Source organism: Spea bombifrons, chromosome 8 (assembly GCF_027358695.1).
Source record: "Spea bombifrons isolate aSpeBom1 chromosome 8, aSpeBom1.2.pri, whole genome shotgun sequence".
Taxonomy (NCBI): Eukaryota; Metazoa; Chordata; class Amphibia; order Anura; family Pelobatidae; genus Spea; species Spea bombifrons.
Window position 1 is genome coordinate 41,983,015 of NC_071094.1, and position 18,441 is coordinate 42,001,455.

Genomic DNA, 18,441 nt, shown 5'->3' on the forward strand with positions numbered 1-18,441 from the left:
GAATATATTTGGGATAATTTTTTCCCATTGGTTCAATGTGTGTACAATTTGTATGTATACAAAACTGTAAAAAAATGCTTTTTTTTCATTTTTTCCCCACTTTTTCCAGTTTATTTCAAACAAAACAATGTACTACCCAGCTTAATATGGTTTCAAATGAAAGCCCTACTTGTGCTGAAAAAAACAATATATGATTTGTGTGGGTGCACCAATTGATAAGAGAGAAATTACAGTTGAAGAAAGACATGGCAAAAACACAAAAACGGCTCTGGTCCTTTAGCGACACGTTAGTATCAAAATCCCGGTCCTGAAGGGGTTAAAGACACAATAAATCCTCCGATATACTGTCCCGTACGGGGTAATCCTGTGGGTTTATTACATACATTTCATCCCTGGCTGTCCCAGCACCCCTTTGTTGGTTTCGTGATATAGGGGGGCTTACAAAACCAGTGAGCTATTAAATTGCTTAGAACCAGTGAGCTCGTAAACTGCTTGGAACAGTACATATTCAAATTAAGATGTTAGAGCCTCTTAAAAGTGCATGACCTTGTTTGAGGAAGGTGAGAAGCAGCAGGAAGTAGTTGCTTAAAATACACCATTTCTGAACAGCATGAATTGGCAAATTCTGGTAAACATCAACACTCCGTTCTCAGAATGTTTTACTCTATAAAACGTCCTCGTTGACCAAGTCTGGTTCATGAAAACCTTGCAGCTGTTGTTGGGCTATAAATGGGATTGCCGGTTCTTCTGGATTCAACAAAAATGTGATTCCCGAGCCCACGTAATAAAAGGCACACACCGGCTCGGCAAAGTTCTCGCGGAAGCGACAGAGACACTCAAACGTTTCCGCATTATAAAACGCGACTTCTCCGCCCTCGAAGTTTAGATAAGTTCCCAAAATACGCGGCGTCTCTGAGGGATGGATTTTTTCAGCAACGTCTTTAAGGAGATAAAATCCATCTTCAGATGACCTCATCGCCCAGATTCCGGCTTCAGGTGATTCCCGCAGTCCGCCGGTCCGTCTCACAGACTGTTTTGCTACCCCCACAGACCAGAACTTGCTTCCCTGCTCTCGAATCTCCGTCTCCCAGTAATGAACGCCAGAGTCGAACAGCGGTATCCCGAGGACGCACGGCTCTGTGTCGAACCGCTCGTCATTTAACTCCGTTTGTAGATTTCCCGTGGGCGAAATGCAGCGGCAGTCCGGAGAAACGAGCAGTCCAGGAAACGCGCTTTCTGAGTTAAACAGAATAGGTTCTGGGAGAAGGACAGGAAAAGAAACGGGGGTTATATGATAAAAATAAAAAAAAGATGGGTCATTCTGGAATGAAAGACTAGGAGATGTGATCAAAATAAACTTGAGTAACGTAGAGTTAAGGTAGATCGAGAATTTAACTATAATCCAGGTTTCTATATATTTTTTTTCTACTCGTACCTTTTATAGCAGAAATCTTTCTCCATTCTGGAAAGAGAAAAAGAGTAAAATAGTGGGGGAAAAAATAAATAATACTGAATATATTCATTACTACAGTCAGTTATTGATGGATGAAAGAGGTGGTACGGTGTACAATAAATTATGTCTTCCAACATGCGCGATGGGGTGAATAGCGGTAAAAATAAGACTTTAAGGAGAGTTGCGAGAGCGTCTTTGATCTGGTTCACCGTTTGACGCACAGCAGCAAGTTCTAGATGCGCGAAGTAGCCCCCGTAATCATTTTCTTCGTCTTCCTACTGTTGTCTCATCTAGGATTACCCAAACTGTCGCCGTCCGAGACATTTTCCATGCTCTTTTTTATTATTATTATTATGTTTTATTCTGCGTATTTGGACACTCACCAATCTCTTGGATCAGGCGCTCTGCAAATAATAATAATACAAATAATAATCAGAAAAAAAATCCTGAGAAACAGAGAGAGAAAAGATTACGTCACCCCAGGACCCGTCCCGTTTATCTCTTCTTCAGGCACTTGCTTGCAAACATATAGAAGAACGTGATGGCGGTGCCCCCTAACTGCTCAGGGTAATAGGCAGCGGCCTAGTGGGTATATCAATGGTGCAAAGGGTTTTTTTTATGTTTATAATCATGAATTCTAACGCTGAGTTTGGAGCAATCTTCACAAACATTCTATTTTTCTGCCGAATGGCTCTTTATAACACAGCCGTTCATTCATACGCAGGCTGGAAATTTGTGTTGCTGGAAACACCTGTCACCTCAACTGAAGAGCCGCGGTGGGTTTGGGTAACCGGAGGATGCGGCTGAGTGTGGCCTACATTCAACATTTTCTTCTACCATTTAACTTCCTGCCCCCAAATTCTGTGTTTCTAAGAAAGGACGAATTTACCCAGCGCCAAGAAAAGTAATGGCATGAAAATACCAGAATCACAGAAGCTACAGAGGAAAGAAACGTACCCTGTTTTTTTTCATATTCGGCGGTCTTTCTCTCTGAAAATACAAAAAAAAAAATGAATTGAGAGCGGATGAGCAGTCAGTAAATAAGACTTTGGTCAGTTTCAGTAATGGCTGTCTTCTGCTGTCCCTCTCAGTACCTCGCTGACCTTTATCTCTTGTCTCTTTCGATAGTAACCGCTACAGTCTTCAGTTTGTCTCTGTCTTCTGTCTCAAAGCGGTCTCCTACTGTCTTCTGCTAGTCCAAGGCACTCCTGTCCTCTCTTTACCTTGGGCTTTGCGGTAAGTGTAGAAATACCAGGCCGCGGTGCCGGAGCCGGCTATCAAAATGGCCAGCAGAAGGAGAAACAAAACTGCCCAGAAGGAGAGACGGGGAAACATATCTTCTGCGCTCCATGGAAAAGAAAAACAATTGTTTTTGACTGTCTACTTGAATTTGCATATACAATCAACTCTAAAGCAGCAAAAAGGTCTCTTAGCAGCATTGACATTAGAGCAGATCATTTCATGAGTGTTCCATGAGAATGCGCATGTTCTAATCCCTTTCAGCGAATAAGGACAGGACTGAATAGTGAGCTCTGGGTGTGTTGTCAGCCAAATGTGGTTTTCTCAAATTCTGGGCTGTATAGCGTGTTTTATGCCCAGCCTGAGAGGTACCAGCGCTCTCATGAACAAGTCTAAAGAAAGTAGCCAGAAACAGCGGCCTAATGGGTAAAATAACATTCATTCATCAGAATCTTGCTACATATGTTACTTTTGACTACGCATGATTAGTGGATTATTGAAAATCTAGATACTTTTAAGTTTCTACCCATGGAGTAATGGTACAACACTCTCTGAGACGCTCCATAACTGTTTAAATTATCATCAGTATCCTTACAGATCATGCGTTCTGACAGCACATCAATGAAAGACCACCAAAGATCTCAAAACCAAACCTGAGATCTTCACGTAGACCCCCTTCTCGAGGCCGGTGATGGAATGTCTCACTCCGCAGTAAACGAGACCCTCAGAGGAATCTTTCAGGAGAATGTTACTCTTTACACTCAAAAGACCATCGCTCCGGTTCATGTGTTGGACTTCTGTAGCAACATCGCGGCTTTCTTTCTCCCAACGCATCTGGGGTTTCGGGAACCAACCGTCAGAGGAGCAGGAGAGCAGAACAGAGCTGTCTTGGTGTGTGACCTCCACCAGAGGTGCGGAACCTAGCCCTGTAGTAAACAAATTCCGAATGATCCACAGGAAAAAAAAGCAAAGAAGAACTTACGGACCATACACATACCTCGATCATTGTGTATTTCTGATAACGTAGAGAGAGTTATTATCATTTGTTAGTAAAAGAAAAACTATTAAACTGACCAACCACCCTAAGTTCCATGACAGCTTCTTCATAAGAGTAGCTGCTTGTGTTCTCCACGAAGCAGTGATATTTTCCAGCATCAGAGAGGCGGACATTGCGCAGAGAAAGGGACAGGTTGCCTGCGTCTGGTCCGGCTTGCAGGTAAGCTCTCCCACGGTACTCGGCACTTTGTTGCTGCCTATCCTCTTTCCCGTCTTTCATCAAGAAGACCACAGAGTGATAGAGATTGTGGAACCAACGCACTTCCAGCCCAACAGGGCTAAGCGGAGGCGAGAGGGTACATGGCAAGACAACATCTGATCCCACTTCTGCCACCAACAAGGTATCATGAGACAGCACCCGAAACACAACTAAAAAAAAAAGGAAGGATCACAAACATGAGATTGACCTTCACCATTTTTAACCCCTTAATGACAAAGCCCATACATGTACGGGCTCAAAATGCATTGTTTTCAATGGGTTTTGGGACCGCCCATTGTCCTTAAGGGGTTAAGTTGCAAAACTTCAAACCATACAATCCCTAATGCGGTTCTGTAAAGTAAGTAGGACTGCCGGTGTGTTTCGCGGTTCCTTTGAATTACTTTAACACTTTCCACACCAGAATAAATACATCAAGCAGTTATTGCCCTGCTTATACTAATGTTATGGTTTGTGCTGTTAATAGAAAAATAAGAGGCTTGTACAAAAAGGAGAGATCTATGGAGGCAATACATATTTACACATGGGCTGGGTATTCAAAGTCTGCGTTAGAAGCCCCCCCCCTTTAGAAGCCCTGCATAATGCATACTTAATCTGAGTGAGTCATTGGGTTTACCTGCAGCAGTCGTCGGCAGAACCACGGTGATACAGACCAGTATTCCGAACAGTCTCTGCATCTTGGTTACTCAACGTCGCTAGGATCCCTTTCTCAGTCCCTCGAATGCCTCTCCTCTTGCTTCGATAGTTTTTGTCCCCCCCTTTTTCTCAGGTCGCTCCTGTGCCTTTAGTGCATTGGTATTTCTTTTCTGCACTCCCCACCGTCTCTTTTCCAAAACCTCCACGCCCCGTTTATTTAAAAAAAAAAATATCAAAATCTATTTCCTGAAACAAAAACTACAAAAGCGAAACAAGAAGAGAGGCACTTCTGAGAACGGGGAGAATGCTGGCTCATCTCTGTCTCCAGATAATGACTCTGGCCGCAGCGGTCTCAGGTACTTTTTTCCTCCGTTGTATCCAGATCCCCTCTATTTATGGACCACCTGGCAAGGGTAGCCTTGATTTGACGTCACTATAAGGACGGTATTTCTGGCCCTGGTTGAAGGTATCTCCAAATCTTCATGTCTCGCTTTCCCTCTCTTAATGTAAAGTGTTTAACCCTAGCTGTCTATCTATCCATCCATCCATCCATCATGCCACCGATGGACAACTCAGCCGACCTCTGTTGTTTTTGTAACAGGGAAATCCATAAAATTTGTGAAGGCTCAGAATATCCTCGTTTATTCAATAGCTTCCTTAAAGTGTTTAATAATTTCTATAGTCTGTGTATTTAAGATGTTAATAACAAACTACGTTGGGGTGGCTCGCTGCATTCGCTGTTAGATCGCTGTATACCCCACATTTCATGGCAGATCCGGGATCTATGAGCGTTCTCAGAGGTCCACATTGCTGACAGTGAAGATGTTTAGATATTATATATATGTGTATACAATATACACTCTCCGGGTATGACCCGGAGTCTCCGAGTGATGTGCTGCTTTCCCTGTGCCTCTGGGAACAGCTTCCACTTTCTCTGGGCAGACGGTCATATATGTAAAATTTAGTGTGTGGGGGGTTTCTTATCCTTCTGAATTCCCTGTACTCTGCAGTACTGGCCCTACCACCTGGGCGAGCTAGGCTGCCACTCTGTGACCCTCGCGTGGAAATCCAGCCCTCGGTAGATAATCTTGGAATATATTTTATGACAGAGAGATAAAGGGTTAATTCAGTTGGCAGAAAAAAAGAAGAAAATCAAGGTAGAAACACGAGAAACAAAGAACAAACAATACACTCCCGGGGTCTGTTATACGAAGCGGCACCTCCCCTAGAAATACAGAGAAAGAAAAGGTCACCTAAGACAAGAGGCGTAACACATGGCCAAACTGTGCTCCCCTGCCCAGAGAAAGAAGAAACTGACCTGGGGAAGAAGAGTTTCACTGAGCACCACAAAGTGATTCTTCCTCTAAGGCAGGTGGCCACATTCTGACACTACCTACTTCCCAGGGCGCCCACCCGTCCCCACACCTCCCAACACAGGTGGCCCGACTGGAACACCTGGAATATTGGGGGAGGCTGCGCCATTGTGTTAACTGACCATTTCATCTGGCTAAAAAGACACAACTAAAAAGTTGGCAACACAAAAGGTCAAAGCAAGGTGGGGGGTAAACTGGAGACAAGCAGGGAAAAAGGAACTTCCCCTCCTCAGTAACTCTCAGAATTCTTGCAAATTAGAAAAACAGAACAGCAATTTCCTCGTTGCACAAATGTCTTCACTTAAAAAACGACTCTTCCAAAAAAGGGAGAACAAATATTTCAGGGCACGTATGTACATTTCACATGTTGCAAGACCAGAACAGGTAAAGTGCTGCCCCCTGCAGTATGTGGGAGGTATAACTGTATCCCGCAGGGGGCCGCGAATTTTGTTTAGAATTCCTGGCCGTGATGATTAGTATATCTTGCTAATGTGTGTGTGTGTGTGTGTGTGTGTGTGTGTGTGTGTGTGTGTGTGTGTGAAACAAGCCGCAGGGGCTGCATGCTTATTATTACAGACTCTCATTCTTCCAAAAGCCCCTTGTGGCCAGATGTGGTACTCTGGCATACAGGGGGTTAAAAGGCATAGCATGGCACAGAGTGGCATATAGGGGGTTAAAAGGCATTTCTGGAGGCAGAGTGGCATATAGAGGGTTAAAAGGCATTTCTGGAGGCAGAGTGGCATATAGAGGGTTAAAAGGCATTTCTGGAGGCAGAGTGGCATAAAGGGCATATCATGGGGCACTCTGCCTCCAGAAAAGCCTTCTGCCCTGTTATAACACCCCCCCCACACACCAGACTTGCTACTGCTTCTGACTCCCTGGTGTCTGGTGGGGGCAGCGGGTGGAGGCCGGCGCCTAATGAAATTAAAGGGGCCGGCATGCATGCACCGCGCCTCAGCTCTTCGTCCCAACCCTTTTTAAGTCGTGGGAGGAAGTGCTGAGGCACGGCCATTGGGCGGCGCGGTGCATGCACGCCGGCCCCTTTAATTTCATTAGGCGCCGGTGGAGGCTGCCGCACAACGGCCGCTTTCAATCCCGCTAGCTGCTGTTTTAAATGTTGGTCTGCCGGCCGTCGGCCCCACGGACTGGCCGGCCCACTGGTGGGCCAGTCCGGCCCTGCTCACATCACTAATTATTATGAAGGGCCAACACTGGCGGGTTTCTCCAGCGTGAATGACTGAGCTGGCCCTGTGTGATGTATAATTCAATGGTTGAAGGGACTTTGAAGACATTTCGCTGATTTAACTATACATTATACAGGGCCAGCCAAGCTCTTCCTGCAGTAGAAGCTCTCTGAGGTTGGACCTTCATAATGTATAGTAAAGTCAAGGAGCTGAATCCATCAGCTCTCACTTTAGTGAATAAAGCCCTCCATGTGGCTAAATGCAGTGCAAAGTGGGAGATACATTGTTGCCGAGAACATTCTGGTGGAACTCTCAAGGTCATGTTTGTGCCCTTGATCTTTTGCAATTGGAAACATTTCACCTCCTTGAAATAATACCGCGTGACCCTTACCTCTTACACCCGTGTTACAACCAAACATAACTCACATACCGCACTAAGTACACAAACCTTACCCAAGCCTAACAGGTTCTGCCGGCTTAACCCGGCGTCGCCAGAGCCTGGTCATCGTTACGGCGCAAGACAGTTTATTTCTGGTTTATTTTTACCAGTAATATAAATTGTAGACAAACAGGACGGACTGGAAATGGCCTCCGTGAAATAGCTGAGCCACTCATGGGTTACACAAGCCCTGGGCCTCGTAGACAGGCAGATGTTGGGTCATTTCCAAAACACTAACGCTTGCAATACCCCCCCAAAAATCTGCATATTAATGGATATCCAGTAATTATCAATACATATTTCTGATTTGTTGTCATCGTAGCCGGCAGGGAGGGGTGTTGTTGTTCACATGGAATGGTTTGGTCCAAGAATGGTGTTAAACAATTGTCCACCTTCTGCCTACAATGGAGGCATTTTAAACTTCGCCCCAGGCGGCATTAAGTCTTGGGCCGGCCCTGCCTGGGGTCTGATGAGACCCCTGTGCCCACGCACTCCCCTGGCACTCCCATTGATATCAAAGGACAGATAGGCCGATTCAAGCAATCGATCGGTAGCGCAAGTCGTCAGAACACAGAAGAGACAATGCACTGCAACCCAGGAGCTGCAGCTTCCATTAAACATATTTTTACAGCTTTAAAGAATGCATTTACAAAATATTTCCATATGCATTTTAGGGGGCTTCCTGGCATGTATAGGCAAAGTGTCCGTACGAGGACACCGGTGTCCGTGGACAGGTTTGTGAAGGTCCATAGAACATCGTCCACCATGAGCATTGTTGATTGGTAACCGATGTCTCCTGGCACCAAATAAAGAAGGCGAGAGGTTTCATAGCTAAATGGGCAGACCAGGTGGGCCGACTCTGACATCAAATTCTGTTTCTTTGTTAATGCAAGCTTCATACCGATGTGGCAACAACCTGTCCCTTCGAAGAGAAACACGGCAGAGGCCGATGGGCTGAGAAATTACGATCCCGGAACCCGTGCATGCGCCGTACGCCCAGCCTATCGGCACGCGGCATGCCATACTATTTCAACATCTCTCTAAATTAGTGACAAGCGCTCTAAAGGGACCTTCGGAATTCGTAAACCTATACATCCAAACCTGGGAACTTTCTCAATGAGCCGCCTATGAGACTCTAATAGCGGCCCCCACGGAAACCTTGACTTGCCATTATTTAAAGATCCACTTAACTGAGTTCAAGCAGGGATACCGACCATAACATACAGGGGGCAAAAGCATCAGTTGGCAGTCTTTTATATGATCACAGCGAGGTAATAGGAAAGAGTGCAGGCTATGTGACCCCAAGAATCTGCCCCTTCACCCTGAGACCCTTAGATGGGGGCGAAAATCCTGAAGCTCAGGGTGAAACCTCGAGCGCTCTCAGGTATGCTTATACGAGTGGTAAAGTTATTTAATAAACGCGTTCTAACTTTCTTTTACAACCATGCTACAATATTGCTACAGACATGTTCCAAATGACTAAATTAATATTGATATATAATAATATAACTTATTATTAAATGAATTATATATCGCCACCGTGTTCTGCAGCGCAGTACATTGGATAAGGGTCTAACTGGCGCTTTATCTAACAGTCTGGACGAGGAGAGCCCTGCTTGAACGAGCTTATACTGGTTTGTTGAAAGGAAAGTAAAATGGAACAAGCCCCGAGGACAAATATACAGCTCGTCACAACAGTCAAGTGAATAACAAAAGGAAGACCGCAAACAAAAAGTTCATACAACTTTATTAAACTCTTGGGGTTCCTCCATGTTGTTTCGGTCCCGCCGTTATGTGGTCTAAATAATTCTAAATAATCAGCAAGTAAGAAATACAAAGGATTTGCTGAGAAAAACATATATTATGTTAACGTAATACTTTCATAAAAGGCCAATGAGCCTTGAGTTCATGTTCCTGGGGGCGACAGCATGTCAAAACCACCCAGGCGGCCCTTATGTGTGAGTAACGGCCCTTCTCGCACTTTCTTCACAGGTCAATTTCAGGTGAAATCGCAAAGCGCATTGGTGGCAGAAGTGGGATCAGATGCCGTTTTGCCCTGCACTCTCTCACCCCCTCTGAGTCTTCTCGGACTAGAGGTGCGTTGGTTCAGGACTTTATATCACTCAGTTGTGGTCCTACTGAAGGATGGACGGGAGGAAAAGGAGCAGCAAGTTACAGAATATCGTGGGAGGGCATCCTTACGAGGTTGTCCTGAGGTTGGGGACCTGGGACTGTCTCTGCGTAACATCCGCCTATCTGACGCCGGGATCTATCACTGCTTTGTGGAGAACACAAGCAGTCAGATATACGAAGAGGCCATTCTGCAACTCAACGTCACAGGTCTGTAATTCAGAACAGCGGAGAACCGGTCTCTACGTGGTGAGAAGACTTGGTTACCAAGTGTCTTTCGCTTTGGTCTCCTTAAATCCTGTATTCTAACCTCCGGTTTTCTCTCTTTTCCTCATGTCTTGCTCAAAGACTCTCTCTTTTTCTTACCGATCTCTTGCAGGTGTGGGATCTCTTCCAAACCTGACCGTCTCCGTGGCAGGAAACTCTCTGATGCTTTCCTTGTCTACCTCTGGATGGTACCCAGAACCAGAAGTATACTGGGAAGGAACAGATGGAAATAGAATCACCCCCGGTTCGGAGATATCTACCAAAGAAACGGACGGCCACTTTCGACTGGAAAGCAGCATTCTTCTCAAAGACTCCTTGGAGGGTAACCTTTACTGTGCGGTGAGAAACGCCATGACATTAAATGACACCGGCTTCTATATACGTATCGCAGGTTGGTATCTCAATGCTTTGGTGATTACATATTATGAAGGTATGGGATAGACAACTGACATACCTTCATAATAGAGAACGGAGATGAACTAAGGGATCCAGTCATGGATGGAATGCTGCATTAAGGGCTGGTTCCATCTTATCCTAAATGCCTCCTGCTCATGTATGTCACGAATGTCTCGAATGCTGGTTACTTCTCCTCCTACAGTTCCATTGTTGAGTTAAACTCTTAAGTTTGGGTCATTTGGTGGCATCATTGTCCACATATTATGAATAGTCAGATCTTGGTGCTCATGGGACCTCGGTTATTAATCTCGGGAACTTAAGCCTGTAACACTTAGGTAACCTTAGGTTTCAAATGCATAACATGGGGGCTGCCAGTTGTTATGTTGTTTATTTCAATGATTTGGATCACTCTAGCGGTGTTTTATGATACCCGACCTCATCTTTTTCTGTCTCTCCGCAGACTCTTTGTTCCCGCGACAATCAAAATGGCTCTACGCTTTCGTCTTTGTTTTTTTGGTCTGTTTAATGGGGGGGTTTGGAGCGTTTTACGTTATCCGGAGGCTTCAGAATGAGAAAGGTGAGAGATGTTGGGAAAGGGAGATAAGTAGGAAGATATGGGTGTGCGACATGCCTACTAACCATGGCTTTGGCTGTCTCTTTTTTTAGACGCACTGACGGTGGAAGTCGGTGAGTGATGGTGTTGATGGTGTATGATAACCGAGTAGAAGACTTTTGGACGTAAATGTCTCAAGCATGTCTCCTCTCTCTTGCCTTTATAGGTCGTCTGTCCGCTGAAATCGGTATGTCTTGGCAAGAACCAACTTCATATCTAATCCAGAAACTTTGGGCAAGCTGTGTTGACCTTCAAATTATTGTTCCTCCTCAGATTCTGGTGGGATGTCTCTAACTTGGGACACCTGTGACGACAAAAAATGGCAAATTTGGGCTACCAAGTACATTCAACTCTTCTTGGACTACATAATCCAAGAAGAGTTTACTGCACATGGTGGCCCAAACCCGCCATTTCTCTGTTATCCTTTCTTCACTGGGGTCCCAAAAAGCTGGCGCATTTGCCATAGAACCTATAATCGTATTGATCAAACCTCACTCAATGCTGATTTGTCTTAGGCTCTTTCCAAACATGATGATCGCTGGATAAGAACCTGATATCATCTGGGCACGAAGTTTATTCACTACCATTACCCCCATACTAACCCAATGACTATATCACAAATAACATTTTAGAAGTTACTCTTTTAAGTCAATGGAGACTCAACTCCTTCCAGGTGGCTTTCTTGAGTTGGGTCTGCTGCCTTCAGATCATGGATCATTCGACTCGTCTGCTAAAACTGAGAGTTTGGTGAATGCACCCCTTAGATGGAACTATATCTCGTTTCTATTGTTTCAAGCTAATGACGTTCTTTTTACTCATTTTAGATTGGAGAAAAGCCGTCATGAAACCAGGTATTTATACAAGAGACAAAACCGGGCTCTGCCAGTCACTCTTTCTGCACTTTATTTCCAGAGGAGGCCGATAATGTTAGGATAGGACATGTTAGGATGTCTCTATCTCAGTCCATTCTTGGCCCTCTTACCGTACCCTCTTTTTGTTTCAGAGAACATCCGCTTTTCCCCAGAAACCACCCAACCAAACCTCTCTGTGTCCGAAGACTGCATGACCCTTTTTAATCAACCTCCCGATGTTGAACCGGATAGCAATAACGCCCGCTTTGAGACTGAGCGCTGCTGTCTCGGCACCCCTTCCTTCTCCTCCGGCTGCCATTACTGGGAGGTAGACGTGGGGACAGGGCCGGAATGGGCAGTAGGTGTTGCCTCTCCAAAGATACGAAGACAAGGAGCATATCAATTCAGCCCCCAGGAGCATATTTGGTGTATTGCTAATTTTGTTAACACCTACAAAGTGTTAGATACACCGGAGAAGCCACTTAACTTTCAAAGAGGTACTCTGAACATGGTTGGGGTCTACTTAAAGCTCAAAGGTCCCTGGGAGTTATCCTTCTATGATGTTCACTCCTGGGAATGCATTGCTAAATTCAGTGTGACTCGACAGGAGAGTCTCAGTCCGTTCTTCTGGCTGGGAAATACAGGGGAGAAAATAAGGCTGATCGAGACCAATCGAGGGAAAGCCACTGAGGGAGAAGAAAGAGAGAAAGAAGAAACAAAAAAGAGAAACGAGGAACCGGGAGAACAACAGAAAGAGGACACTGAATGTCTTCTACATTTGGAGTCCTCTTCCTGTTCTTCTCCTGGTTCTACACACAACCTCAATGGCGGCGGTGTCCTGTAAAATCGGAGTATTTGGGATCTTAGCTATGATCCCGGCTCTCATTATTGTAAAAGTTCTACAAATGGGTAAATATTGTCTAGGGAATAGATGTAGGTCTTCTACTCCTTGCCATTCATGGTCAGAAGATGCCAGAATACAACACTAGGTGGAGCTGAATATTATATAAAGAACGTTTCTCTATTCAAAGAAAGCCACGCAGCGCATGCATTTTGGGTTTTGTGATACATTTTATTATAAACACAGAGCACAGGGACATAAATATATATATATATATATATATATATAGGAACAAAGGGTTAAATTATTGGGTTACAATAAAATGTATTCACCAATTCAATGTATGGTCTATTTAATGTTTAACAGACTATTATATTACATGGATCTTGTATTTGTAAGGTTTTTTTTTAATTATTTTTTTATTCTTTCTGTTTTTTGATTGTTCTATTATTATTTTTTTTTTGTGAAATTAATAAAAATTATGAAAAGACAAAAAAAAAGTTTGGTTTACAATAAAAAGTTATGTGTCATTTTGAAAGTCTTTGTACATTTTGACTCCCATTGAAGTGCCCCGGAAGGGTAGGTATAGAAGACGGTCAGACGCCCACCTTGGTATACTGCCCCCATCCACTATTGCGTGTGGAGCAATGGACGCTGTGCCTGCAGAGAGGGCTGTTTTGCACACCCATGTTCTGCTGTGCTACCCTACTACACGCATGTACAGTGACTGGCGGGGGGTGCAATATCTCACAAGTGGTGCTTAGGTGGAAAATAGTGAAAATCTCTCTCAGGGCCAGACGGGGTTCCTGGGATGCTGCAAAATGTACTGTTAGGCTGCTTGCCCTTGGGGCAAGTGTGAAATCCGCCTCCACGTGGCCTACTGCCAGAAAGCCCCTTTCATCGCCCTTATGCCAAAAGAGAAAGCCAAAAGTCCATCTTGCAGACAGATCCCCCCATTACCCGAGTCACTATATTGTTCTGCGCGGAGAATGGCAAATGGCAGCCTCCTGTCTGCGTGCCCTGCGTGTTTGTGGGTGTAAGTATGTGTAAGTGTGTGTGTAAGTGCGGGTGTGTGTTCATATCTGTAACACGTGCCGCACCGCAAAATGTGGCACAACAAGGAAAAACTTCAGAACTTCACTTGTCATCCTTACAAGTAGAGGGACACATGTGCCCCGTCACGGTGTCACCCTGTAATGGGAGGGGCTAATCCTTACTTTACCTGTATCAGTGTATCGCCCTGTAATGGGAGGAGCTATTCCACCGCCCGCCCTCCGTCATTGTGACCGTGAAGTTCACTTTGTTTGAGTCACGTGGCCGGGTGCCAATTGCTGTAGGTGACGGGTTCCTTATCAATGCACCTGCCAAGAGGGAGGGAACACGGAAAAGAAACCGAATTCGCACTGGGTGAGACATCCAGATAGACAGGTTGGGCGAGATTCCCGAAGCTGCCCGGGGCCAGATTAGACAGCCCATGAGACTGCCCCAAAGCTGAGAAAAGGTGACAGAAGAAAAAATTACTCTGCAGAGCAGAGAAGCTCACAATCCGATTGGGAACGTGACAATGCCAGAGCCTGGGATCTGAAGAGCGCGAGACGCCTGTGCATCCTGGGACTGTGAGTATTATATATATATATATGATATAACACCGCATGCAAGGAGAAAAGAGACAGCAACCAGGCTGTCTAGCAGAGTGCAATACGGCAAAGATTTGCAATTTATTTATTACGGTTGATGGGAGTTATAATCCAGCAGATGCCCAGAGGTTGCAGCCGCCTACTGGTTATCGGCCATTTAATTGCAAGCTTTTGTGTTTAGTATGAAGGGGAAAGGGGGGACATTAAGAAGAAAGAGAGAGAGAGAGAGAGAGAGAGAGAGAATGTAAAGCGAGAGGTGGGGAGGATGCCTGGAGACCAAGGAGGGTACGGAACAGGGAATGAGAGAGAAACAAAAAGATAAGCGAGTGTACAGAGCAAGTGTACAGAGCAAGGAGTACCACATACATACAGATAAAGAGACTGCCAGCCAGGCAAACAAGAGACTGCGCCCAGAGGGACTGAAGCGGGAGGAAAGAGACTGCGTTCCCATTAACCCTATAAGCCCTGCAAAGGTTTTTTGTTCATTATCCCCCCGATGACACAGAAAAGCCTAATCCCGTCCAATGCAGACTATTAAAAAAATGCATTGAGCGTCACTCGGGCAATCAAAAGGTTAACGGCAGGAACACATTGCACGGAGGCCGATATTAACCCTATAATAGCCTAGCACAGAGATTCTATCGTAGTGACTCACTAATGGAGGCAATAAAAGTCTCATAATAACAGTCCTTACCGGGAAAAAAAAAAACATGACTTGTCGGGAGGTAAAGATATTTTGATTAGTCACCTTTATTCAGGCAGGGATTCCAGCTGTATGATAAAGCAGCGACGAAGGCACCAGTTGGGATGCTCAGATACCAGAGTAGAATATGTGGAGACTGGGGAGGCGAAATCATGACAGTTCGGAGGTATGAGCCTCGCACAATATAGTGTTCCATGCAGTTTTATCCCATTGTAATCCCATTTGCATCCATGGAATACCTTTGCATCTAAATACTTGGCCGATATGAGTCCACGTCTCCTAAACAGTTGCCGAATCGGTTAAATGACTCATTGATCTAGAACGTCCTCATGTTGGATCTGTAACACGTATGATCCCGTCATGCATGAATAAAACCAGTATAATGCCGAGAAGGATTCATTCCAACAGCTGAACTCAGGTGCGGCTTTTACTACAATACCTTGTTGGCCAACGTTGGGGTAACAGGCAATCTCATTTAAAGGTACAAAGCCAGAGGGGGGTGACCAACATGGCATCATAGGCAACATTCAGGACCCCTTGGAAATAAGGGTGGTCCCATCCTGGGTCACCATAGATATTATATGGTCCCACACGCTTACTGTAAGCATTAAGTGAAAAGGTGCAAGCACGTGGCCCTTAGTTAAATACCTCTGTGCCGTGCAAGAAATTTGGACCATTGTGTAACATTATGATATAAATATCTATCAAGAAAGCAATAACTAGAATAACCTGCTACAAGGAGCATTCCCAACACAAAAAGGCTGCTGCATATTTTTGTATATATCGGGAAAAAGCCGTCAGTAGGTTCTCTTTAATAGTACGTGAGCCACAAGAGGACACGTCGCCTTGGGGTCCATAAAACATTGAGGCACTTCCAGATCTTGTGTGGTTGTGGGGATGGTGATAGGTGATGGGAGCCTGCAAAGGTGAGTGGGAATGGTTTCATTCAGATGTTAAGGTCCATTAGATCATTGCTCGGCTTTCTCCTCAGCTTAATGACCTTTTTGTTTCCGCAGACGTCTCATGATCCTCCTCCATCATGTCAAAGAATGATGAGGAGGCCCCCAATGAAGCATCCGAGGGAGATGGCCTCTCTGAGTGTATCATCTGCTTCACTCCATACGATACCGTCTTCCACCTTCCAAAAGTCTTGTCCTGCAGTCATGTCTTCTGTTTGGAATGCCTCTCTCGGATTACTGTGGGGTCAACGCAACCCGATGTGCTCTCCTGCCCCATCTGTCGTCTTCCTACCTCAGTCCCACCCAAGAAGGGTCCACCGGGGTTGTCCACCAATGAAGAATTATTAGGTAAAGTGAGTAAGCCATCAAGCTGCCCAGTTCCTTCCCTGAGATTTAGCAGAAAACGTGGACTCTTGTATGTGCACAAGAATAACTCACTCCACCTTAGCACCGTCAGCCTCAGTGTCGACTTGGGACGTCCTCCACCTGATCCCCGATCCCCCCGGAATTTGTGTTCTCTTTTGAGGACTGGAGGTTGCATCTTCTATGGCTCTATAGCTATGGCCATTTTGTTGACTATCGCTCTTGTCCTGGCTGGCGTGTACATCTTCTACCTGGTTCCATGGAACATAAGTAGCAATGCAGGAGGGGTACCTTCAGGAAACGGTGGTAATAATGGAACTGGGAGTATGCTCAACACCACCACAAACCATATGGGCCACTAAGGGAATTTGGGACCTTTCCACAATGGTGGATATCCTCGAACTGCATTAGATGCTGGAAGCCTACATTGAAGTCATTTTCTGGACAATGTTCATCCAGGTACAAGGCTACGTCACTTACTGGGCATCACTCATGGAAGGCACCAGTTGACGGAGGTGTGTCTCTTGTGTGGAAGTCACCTTGTTACATGGGGAGCAGTCATGGTTGATGGGCAGCCTCTGGATGTCTTTGTCTCCCTCTACGTAGGAACATTGAAATTCCATTCAGTTTATTGCCCATAATAGGTCTAGGTGACCTAGAAAATTCCATTGTTTGCACTACCGTAACCTCAAAGACTTATAATTAGGCAGTGCTAACGTGCTAATTCCCCGAAGTTAATGTCATGCAATTATCAGCCCATTCTCATCTGGGACGGCTGTAACGAAGGCTAAAATTAAGACGCAATTGTCACCGGCTTTTTGTCTGTAACAAGCAATAAAAGCAATTGTTTAAATCCAGGCTGAAATCCGGTCCGCAGTATCTCCAGTTCCCCGACTGCCTCTTTCTCAAGAGTACATAGGATTTCACGACGGATTTTCCAATGTGATTAGATCCTTTCTGAGCTCCTTGAATGTTAGTGTGCAATACCCATCTTCATACATTAACTTTGTTCTGAGGTCTATGTGGGGGGCATGAATATTTGGATTATTTGAAGGAGGAAGGCTTAATGATCATTTGGTGTCCAAAACCCTACTGATTCCAGATAAATAGGCCCTGTTATTTTGGATGTTACCTCGGCCGGACCTCGATCGCTGAAATGAGGTAATATCTTGCTGCTTATACTTCATCATTCAGCTCCATTGAAAGAGAACTTGTAGCTGAAGCACCACTTCCATCATCTTCATCCGGTAATATGAACACATGGATTTTTTTTTTTACCCCAGTCTCAGATCTGGGGTTAAAGGGCAGATTGTCGGGGTCACACAGTCTGCAGCCGATTACTTCATACTCTGATTTAATGATATCCGAGCATCCTGATTGGTGCTTTTCTCATTGCTATATCAAACAGCGGAAACAATCTCATTTGGAATTTTCACACAAGCCACTGTTTTCATAACCATTTTGTCATCATCATCATCATCGAGATGTGCAATAGAATCAGTTTGATTAAAGTGTTATGAATATTTGAAGAGTCTCAGTGTCCGTTCCTGGGTTGGGAAGGTTATGAGGCATAAGAAAGACCCTTGTAAAAAAAAATCATATTTGGAACCTTTGGACTTAACAGAAAATCAGGGTTTGGGCTGAATTACCAGCCTTGTTCTTCTTAAAGGGACAGTGCTGTCCCTGCACGTCACCTCCAGACAATTGCTGTCTCTCCTGAGGCTAAAAGCTAAAAAAAAAAAAAAGGTTAGTTTTGGGTATTGTGTATGTGCCAATCACCTAATAAAAAGAACTAATTCCGTCAAAAAAATAATAATAAATATATATGTTTATTTTAAGACATATAGTCAGCTTAAAACTAACTTTTTAGCTTTTTTTTAGCTTAGTTCTAAGGGAACCTTTTGCGTCATCCGGGACCATTTTGTAAATGGGGAAAAAGGAGACCCCAAAATAATAATTTTTTTCTAGAACTGCCTACGTCATTCATGCCATTGTCTTGGGGTTGCATTCAATTCCACTTCCAAAAACATTGTTTCTAAGCAATTTACTGTAAGCCATGGCAGACGGTATCACGACGGCTAAAA

At 44.7% G+C, this 18,441-nt stretch overlaps 3 protein-coding genes across 3 annotated transcripts; 2 read left to right on the forward strand and 1 right to left on the reverse strand.

Moving 5' to 3' along the window:
- Nucleotides 1-664: 664 nt before the first annotated feature.
- On the reverse strand, nt 665-4,680 carry LOC128503888 (butyrophilin subfamily 1 member A1-like). The gene is made up of 8 exons (XM_053474083.1): nt 4,582-4,680; nt 3,767-4,117; nt 3,346-3,618; nt 2,677-2,793; nt 2,411-2,443; nt 1,807-1,857; nt 1,436-1,531; nt 665-1,257 (listed from the first exon to the last, which is right to left on the reverse strand). The coding sequence occupies exons 1-8, from the start codon at nt 4,640-4,642 to the stop codon at nt 665-667; spliced, it is 1,575 nt and encodes a 524-aa protein (XP_053330058.1). The 5' UTR covers nt 4,643-4,680.
- Nucleotides 4,681-4,826: 146 nt separating this feature from the next.
- LOC128503890 (butyrophilin subfamily 1 member A1-like) lies at nt 4,827-12,698 on the forward strand. The gene is made up of 8 exons (XM_053474084.1): nt 4,827-4,957; nt 9,590-9,937; nt 10,107-10,385; nt 10,851-10,967; nt 11,057-11,077; nt 11,170-11,190; nt 11,828-11,854; nt 12,007-12,698. Exons 1-8 carry the CDS (start codon nt 4,933-4,935, stop codon nt 12,696-12,698), a joined length of 1,530 nt encoding a protein of 509 aa, XP_053330059.1. The 5' UTR covers nt 4,827-4,932.
- Nucleotides 12,699-14,065: 1,367 nt separating this feature from the next.
- On the forward strand, nt 14,066-18,085 carry RNF225 (ring finger protein 225). Its single transcript, XM_053473053.1, has 2 exons — nt 14,066-14,311; nt 16,052-18,085. The coding sequence occupies exon 2, from the start codon at nt 16,075-16,077 to the stop codon at nt 16,717-16,719; it is 645 nt and encodes a 214-aa protein (XP_053329028.1). The 5' UTR covers nt 14,066-14,311; nt 16,052-16,074; the 3' UTR covers nt 16,720-18,085.
- Nucleotides 18,086-18,441: the final 356 nt, after the last annotated feature.